Below are 8,774 nucleotides of genomic sequence, written 5' to 3'. Positions count from 1 at the left end.
TTCTGGAACAGAAGAAAGGATATCAGGTAAACAAACTGAGGAAATCTAAAAGAAACTATGATCCATTAATTGTAGCAAATGAACTATAATAATGTGAGATGTCAATAACAGGGGAAACTGCATACACGTATGTGGAGGGTGTTAGGTGGTAAAAAAGGGCGCAGTTATGGTTCATTGCTAGCTCCCCAAAATGCTCCACAGATACAGGTCTCACACAAGGAACCCTTTATTTTGCGCAGACGAGTTCACGTCTGCACGGGGGAAGGGGAGAAAGATGGCTCACAGTTTCTCTCAGACATAGGAATTTCGTGGGCTGAGGAACCAATCGCGGAGAATTCTTACAGACTGACTGATGGACCAATGACATATTAGGATGTAATGCTGGAGGCAGGAAGATTACAGCAACGTAAGCCGGAAATTCCTGTAACGTGAGAGGTGGGGAGAACGCAGATTGACAGGTGGTGGGAAGGCTGGGAATTCCTATAACAGAAGAGGCAGGCAAACGCAGATTGACAGGTCGTTGAGAGGTGGGAAATTCTTGTCACGGGAGAGAAAGGTGGCTTTATATCTTACATTCCCCCATTTCATTTTATATAAAAAATAAAAAAAATCTTGCTCTCCAGTTCTTTTTGAAGCCTTCTCTCCTTCCTGCCTAGGTGACTGGGGTTGGTTTTGCAGGTGAGAGGTAAAAAGTTCATTCTCCTCCCAGGTTTCCAAAGGCAGATGATTTTCTTGGACTTCATTTTCTCGATTTAATTGATCCTCTATTTCTGCATTAACTGCCTGTCCCCAATTCTGACTTCATTTACCCCTCAAATACTAGGAACTCCTTCACTGCTGTAGGGAAAAGGGCCGATGACCGATCTGACTTCTTCGAGCTGGTAGTGGACAGTGTGGGGGGCAAGCAGTTTGGAGGTTCCTTTTTAGAAATTGGGTCAATTGAGGGGTTCATGGTAGAAGTCCAGTTGCAGGGAGAGCAGGCTGTAAAGGCATCTGGGGATGGGTGCTTCTATGGGAGAAGAACAAAAAGGCATGAGTACTGAAATGAGATTGATACAATATAAATGTTGCAGGATCTGGAACATGCTAATGCATATTACAAAGATGACAGAAATCAATAATTCCTCACCAGGGGGTGGAAGAACTGAGAAGTTGTTCCCATAACAAGGCCTAGCAAAGGCTGGAGAGGACAGGCCTTTATTTGGGAGCTTTAACATTGTCTAGGTTGTCAGAAATGTGAACACAACATTTAGTAGAGATCTCTCTCTCTATAGTTCTGTTACTAGCAAACATAGATTAAGCCTACCTGTGTCTGTAGGCCTTAAACTGACTAAAAACTTCTGACTCTGGCAGTTTCTCTTGATAGTTACTATTATTTTTAAATGCCCAAGAATGGCTATACTTTGGTTTTAACTGATTTGCTAGGTGTTTAAGATCAAGCTGGTCAAAGTGACCTGTTCCTGTCTGTTAAAGAGTCAGCTGAGTTTCCACAGGGGTCACTCATAAGAACTTAAGAGCAGCTTCTTAGCTCCATTAGTGCCATTTGGTTAGGCAGGGTCTTCTCCATGATTTGGCTTTCTTTGAAAGTATCAGGGATGTCTCCCTTTTTCCATGACCCTCCTCTGCAGCAGGTGCATTGAGTGGCTTTTCCTTTAGTGGCCTTATCAATCTCCTTGGTCAGGAGGTTGTGTGACTCAAAGTTGCAAAGCTCCTTGGAGAAGTCCTCTTGTTCCCTGGGTTCAGGCTGACTTTGAGGGCAAGACCCAAATATGGACTTTTCTTGACCTCTCTATTTAAAATCTGTATTTCTAAGTTTGATCTTAACCATCAAGCAAGTCAGTCTCACCAGTCATAAAGTAAGAGTACTGGGCTTTGGCTTTAATGTCTGTAACTTTACAGTTATTTACCCCCTTTTATCTAATTGGGGTTTACATTATCCGTTCTATAGGTGATGGCTTACTATTCCAAGTTAATTTTTGATGTTTTCTCTTGAAGCAGTACTTCTGCAAAATATTGATCAGGCAACAATTAGAGTTTATAAGGAAAATACAAAATGGAGTCATCAACAGTAAAACATTCAGTTTGGGCAATAGCTATTTTGAATTTTTGGCTGAGTTCCCATTTGAGATCACAGTAATCTTTACAACAAACATCAAACTTTTGAACACAACTTTAAATGAGTTAAAGTCAGGCTTACTTTGGAGCCATTGTAATGTGTAGCAGGGTGGTGAGGCAGAGCTCAGGTAACGTGGGGCTTTTCAGTGAGGGGCAAAGGAGTATATAAACAGATTTTGAAGATTAAGCTGAGATCAGATGGAGCTCTGTTCTCTGATGGAAATGTGGATCTAAAGACTTATGTTAGCAATCTTTACAATCTTTGTATGTGTGCAATGTTAGGTTATATATACCCTATTGATGACAGGTAATAGAACATTAAATGATAGGTTTACCATTACAGACAAGTTTAATTTGGAGAACAGCAGCTTGATAAATTTTCTGCTTTAAAGGCTTGTATACCTGGAAAATATGAACACATTTAACATACAAAGAATAATGTTTTTAAGTATGTTACTCCATGGAATAGCTTTATAAATTAATCAGATGTCTCTAACAAACACATTTGAGTAATCCCATACATGTTGCTTATTGTAGAAAAAACCAAGACATCAGGCAAGTGTGCCAATAGAATTTGCCGTCTCTTTCCTGTTGAAGAAAAGTCCTAGAAAAATTGATGTTAGACATTTTATAAACATTAATATTTTATTAGTTTGACCACTTAGAGACTTGTGAGTTAATTTTAAGGACATTTTACTTTTATTAGTTTACCCAATTTAAATTGAACCTTGTTAAATCACGTGACTTAAAAATATTTGGATCCATTTTTAAATTTTTAATTTTTATGCACGCTTATATTTAACACAGAAGCAAAGGCCTTGTAATATTTATTTCCATTGCAATGTAATGGATGTTCAAAAATAACTCTAGAGTTGGATAAAAGAACTGATCAAAAATTATTAACCTAGGTTTGTAGGATTAAGATTGTGAGCTCAAAAATACAGCATTTAAGAAAAATAAAGTCCTGGAAGAAAAATGATAATGGTTATTAATTAAAGCATGAGAAAATGAGAAGGAGAGAAAAGTTGAAAGGGAGAAAAGTATTCTGAGTTGTAGCCGAGGAGAAATTTAAAATGGACACTTTTACACTTTTTTTTCCTTAGGTTTGAAACTGGTTTCCTACTGGCCTTTCTTCATTTACATGTTAATGTAACCCTTGACTGAGATCTGAATCTGAAAGGGGCTAATATGTTCTAGCAGAAACTTGATGCTTAGGTCCTTTTAATTTCTTGATCCTGCAGGAAGAACTAAGAGAGAAAGAAAAGATTTGAAAATAAGGAATCAGCCAAGAGAACGTGTTCAGGTTTTACTCCCTCTGTGCCAGCCACCTCCCATAAAGAAGCTAGAATGTGTGTACGAGACCACGTGGTGGGGGGACTTGGTGGTGGGCTGAATGGCGGAGTGGAAGGAGAAACAAAATGAGGCAAAGGAGAGGAATGAACAGGAGCTTCTGCAGTAGGAGACCTGTAAGGACATGACTCATCAGCTGGATTAAACTTAGAAGAGAAAGGATTAAAAGGGGGAGGAGAAGCAGCACGAAAGAAAGGAAAAACACGAAGGGGAAAGGTTCCTTTCCATTCACCAGGTTGCCCACATATGTACTTAATCATAACCAGTATAATTAGGCATATAATTTTACCTAGTATAAAGCTAGAATTTAGGGTGCCATAAATAGACCATTCTGACTTACTATCTAAAGGACAATTTAGCTCTGATTTAGGGAATAGGTGAAGGGGTTTGAGATGATTTAAACATCTCAGGGGCGAGTTTGCTGGGGTGGATGTCCTGAATCCCATGGTAAACTGAGACCCACCTGGCTAGTGATTTCGGCGTCCCGAGACCACGGTGCCAGACAACGAGGTTAGAACAAAGGCTTGGTCGTCACCAAAAAAAAACCCAATGTTTAACCGGGCATAAGCCGAGAGGGTCTGAACACCTGGCCAGGATTTCCAGCGAGACGCAGCGAGAAATAAGAGAGAGAGAGGGTCTGAACACCTGGCCAGGATTTCCAGCGAGACGCAGCGAGAAATAAGAGAGAGAGAGGTTCAGACCCTGAGAAAGAATCTCAGCACCATAAAACCCAGGAGTACACCCAGCAACTAGGACCAGCTCTGGGGACCATGGAGATACCCCCACACTCCGCAGTCCGGCGGCGGAAGCCAGGAGAGGGAAGGGGGCGGTGAGAAAAGCTGAAGGCGGAAAACCGCAATGCGGTGAGAGGGAACGGCAGCACGGCGCGCCACGGAATGCGGAGATGTGTTTCTGGTCAGGGGCCTAAGGGAACTCACCAATTCTGGAGTCCAGTGTTGTATGCAGAAAACTGGGCATCCAGGTAAATGGAAGATGAGCCTGTATAAGGGGGAGCGCAGGAGCTTGCTATAGGATGGGGTACCGTCTGCTTAGGCAGCGGGGAAAAAAACCCATCCCCGAGTCTTCGGCACCAGATGTTAGGTGGTAAAAAAGGGCGCAGTTGTGGTTCGTCGCTAGCTCCCAAAAACGCTCCACAGATACAGGTCTCACACGAAGAACCCTTTATTTTGCGCAGACGAATTCACGTCTGCACTGGGGAAGGGGAAAAAGAAAAAGAGAAAGATGGCTCACAGTTTCTCTCAGACATAGGAATTTCGCGGGCTGAGAGGAACCAATCGCGGAGGATAATTCTTACAGACTGACTGATGGACCAATGACATATTAGGATGTAATGCTGGAGGCAGGAAGATTACAGCAAGGTAAGCCGGAAATTCCTATAACGTGAGCGGCGGGCAAACGCAGATTGACAGGTCATTGGGAGGTGGGAAATTCCTGTCATAGGAGAGAAAGGTGGCTTTATAGCTTACAGAGGGTTTATAAGAGATCACTGTACCATCTACTCAACTTTTCTGTAAATATAAAACTGTTCTAAAAACTGACTTTAAACAAGAAGAAAGATGAGTGGCTTAGAAGATTCTATTTCACTTTACTTTTTATGACTAAATCATAAGTTTAGCCCACAAAAGTTTAATGCACACTAAGTATCTTATGTCTGATTTTAATAAAGATAGTTTTATTTTAATTGTAAGAGGGATTTTTGGAAATAATAGAAGCAAAATAAATCACAGAATCCTATTTTACAAATTAATTTATAAATTGTTCCTTTTTGGGGGGTTGGGGTTGTGGCTCAGCGGTAGAGTGCCTGGCATTTGTGAGGCACTGGGTTCGATTCTCAGAACCACTTATGAATAAATGAATAAAATAAAGGTCTATCAACATCTAAAAAAAAAAAAATTGTTCCTTTTTTCCTTAACAATACATTATTAAACTTCTTCCTGATTAAACAATCTGAATTTACTTCATTCTTTTATTTATTTACTTTCTCCCACCCTTATGTATTGAACCCAAGACTTTTTTTTTTTTTTTTTTTTTGCGGTACTGGGGATCGAACTCAGGGCTTTGTGCTTGCAAAGCAAGCTCTCTACCAGCTGAGCTATCTCCCCAGCCCGAACCCAAGACTTTTGATACACTAGGCAAGCACTCCACTACTGAGTTACATCTCCCACCCTTTTTATTTTTATTTTTGGTATGGGGAATTGAACCTAGGGATGCCTAACCACTGAGCAACATCCCCAGCCCATTAAATTTTTTTTTTTTTTTTAATTTAGAGACAGGGTCTACCTGAGTTTCTTAGGGCTCGATAAATTGCTGAGGCTGACCTTGAACTCAGGATCCTCTTGCCCCAGGCTTATGCCACCACAACTGGCTCTTTTATTTTATTTTTGGTACCAGGGATTGAACTCAGGGGCACTTGATCACTGAGTCACATCCCCAGCTCTATTTTGTATTTTATTTAGAGACAGGGTCTCATTGAGTTGCCTAGTGCCTCCATTTTCCTGCCTCAGCCTCCTGAGGGCTGGAATTAAAGGCGATTACAGGGATTACACCAAGCTGGCTCTCCAGTCCTTTTATTTTTATTTTTTTAACATAAGAACATCATATTTCATGCTCATTCTTTTCCTTCCTTCCTTCCTCCCTCCCTCCCTCCCTCCCTTCCTTTTTTTGTGGTGTTGGGGATTGAACCCAGGGCCTTGTGCATGTGAGGCAAGCACTCTTCCAAGTGAGCTATATCCCCCATTCCCTTTTAAATTTTTTTTTTTTTTTTTTTTTCCCAGTGATGGGAATTGAACCCAGGGCCGCCTTCTTGCACCTTTTTAACTTTTTTTTTTTTTTCTTCTTCTTTTTTTTGCAGTACTGGGGGTTGAACCCAGGGCCTTGTACCAACCAAGCTGTATCCCCAGCCCCCTTTTTAATTTTTGATACAGTCTTCTGTAAATTTCTCTGGTTGGTCGCAAGATTGTAATTTTCCTGCCTCAGCCGAGTAGCTGTGGCTACAGGCGTGTGCCACCATGTCCGACATACTTCATTCTTTTTTTTTTTTTTTTTTTTTTTCAGGTGCTGGGAATGGAACCCAGGGCCTCAGACATGCCAGGCAAGCACTCTACCAGTGAGCCACACTTTCAGCCCTACGTCACTCTTTTAAAGAGAAAAATTGTGGTTTTTTAGCGGCCACTTCGTAATTTCAGTAATTCACGCTGGTGCTTCATGCCCTGGGCCCAGTCACAGGGCACACAATAACTGCAGCCCCCGTCCAGCAGACCTCTGCTCCTGGCCCGCAGAAGATTACAGACGTCTGCAGCTGATAAGAAACCGTGCACTCTGCCTACCACGGGTGGAAGAAGGAGACAGACTGGATGGCCTGAATGGCCGGCGATCCTGCGCAAGGTGACTGGACAACCACGTGAATTAATCCAGCGCAGGTACTGTTGGACTAGCACACAGAACCATCCTAGCTGTTGTGAATAGTTACTGCTCCCCGCTAGGCGGCGGCTGAGCTTTAAGTCTTTCGTATTGCGCCGGCGCCTCAGGCCCCATTGCTCCTGCTATGCGCATGCGCGGCGCGACTGCGCACTGACGGGGCTACAAGATGGCGGCGTCCGCAGTTTGCCGTGCAGCGGGCACCCGGGCACAAGCTCTTCTGCGCACCCGCCGCTCGGTGAGGTGGCGGCGAAAACGCTGGACTACGGGGTTCATGGCTTCAGGACGTGAAAAAGGAGCAGGCCGTTAGCGGTGACGGGTCGAGGTGGGGAGGTCACTAGGTCAGGGCCACGGGAAGGTCACGGCCGAGGGCGGGGATAGACGTTTTCCTGCTGCTGGCCTGGAAGTGGGAACAGGTGTGCTACAGCAGACCCCGGTGCTGGTGAGCGATTCCCTAACCCAGTACTCCCTCGCCGCCTATCCCTTCCAGCAGCCGGCACTGCTGAGGGCGCCTGCCTTACGGAGTGCCACAACCTTCGCCCAGGCCCTCCAGAGTGTGCCAGAGACGCAGGTCAGCCTGTTGGACAATGGGCTGCGAGTGGCCTCGGAGCAGTCCTCCCAACCTACCTGCACGGTGAGTGGGAGATTCTGTCGAGGAGCGGGGGGCCTACAGATTGGGCCCGCCTTCTTTACCTCGGTCATGGTGTGATCTTGGTCTCCAATCTTCTATGGTTTGGGTTCGGAATATGGCCCACTCACTGCCGGATTGTTCCAATCACCGGTAGCCCAGCCTTAACTTTATGGGGTAATGTTCACTTTAGCCAGCATTTGTCTAGCACATGCTGCCTGCCAAGCAGCGGGCCAAGTTCTCGTCCATCGTTTTGCTCAGCAGTTCACGTGAGAGAAGAAGCGGTGTCCTGAAAAATGAAGAAATGAAGAAAGCGTGATTCAGAGATTTTAGGTGCCTTACAGGGGGTCCACAGCCAAGGTCATAATTTCCAGGCTAGAACAGGAATACACTTAAAGAAATGCATTTGAGGGAATGCATTTGCTGAGTTGTAGCTCAGTGGTAGATCGCTTCCCTAGCATGCATACATGAGACCCTGGGTTTGAACCCCAGCACTATGCAAAAAAAAAAAAAAAAAGAAAAAGAAAAGAAAAGACAAATGCATTTGAAGGATGATAGAGAGATGAGTGATTTTCCCCCAAAATAAATAAATACAATCCTCAAAATTGACCCAAGGAGGGGCTGGGGGTATAGCTCAGTTGGTAGAGTGCTTGCTTTGCAAACACAAGGCCCTGGTTCAATCCCCAGCACTGCAAAAAGAAAAAAGAAGAAAAGAAAAAAAAAAAAAAAAGGATAATGTGGAGTGTAAAATGCATCTTCCTTTCTAAGATATAGATTTGAAATAACATGTTCATCTCATATAAACATAGATATGTATATCAACATCCTCCTAGGAAAGGAGATGTGAAAAACTTAAGTCATAAAGTGTTAAACTGGGCACAATGGCATGCACTTGTGGACCCAGGTCCTTGGGAGGCTCAGGCAGGAGGATCACTTGAACCCGGGAGTTTGAAACCAGCCTGGGCAACATGGTAAGAACCCCCCTGTCAAAAGAAAGAAAGAAAGAAAGAAAAAAAAAAAAAAAAAAGCCAGATATGATGGCACATACTCGTAATCCTAGTGACTTGGGAGACTGAGGCAAGCCTAGAGGCAAAGCATCCCTTGGGTTCAACTTCCAGTACCAAGAAGACAAAGTCCCTGGAAGGTTATTTCCTTAATATGAAATGTAAAATACGTAACATCTAAACCAATAGCTTTCTTCCTTAATCATGAAAGCATAAAATCATCAGAACAAAACATAACT

The 8,774-nt window shown here is 43.4% G+C and overlaps 1 protein-coding gene across 2 annotated transcripts in view; it reads left to right on the top strand.

The window, feature by feature from the left end:
- The first annotated feature begins 6,999 nt into the window (after nt 1-6,999).
- The window catches only part of UQCRC1 (ubiquinol-cytochrome c reductase core protein 1), a 9,583-nt gene continuing 7,808 nt past the window's right edge, over nt 7,000-8,774 (top strand). Inside the window, exons 1-2 of one of the 2 annotated variants that reach the window (XM_079100885.1) lie at nt 7,000-7,141; nt 7,397-7,537. In XM_079100885.1, coding sequence (XP_078957011.1) covers nt 7,073-7,141; nt 7,397-7,537 — 210 coding nt within the window. In that variant the 5' untranslated portion in view covers nt 7,000-7,072. Of the gene's footprint in view, nt 7,142-7,393; nt 7,538-8,774 lie in introns of both variants that reach the window. The other variant, XM_079100884.1, reaches the window with a different exon arrangement.

Source organism: Sciurus vulgaris (assembly GCF_902686455.1).
Source record: "Sciurus vulgaris genome assembly, chromosome: 10".
Taxonomy (NCBI): domain Eukaryota; kingdom Metazoa; phylum Chordata; class Mammalia; order Rodentia; family Sciuridae; genus Sciurus; species Sciurus vulgaris.
This window is presented reverse-complemented; position numbering and strand designations above follow the sequence as displayed.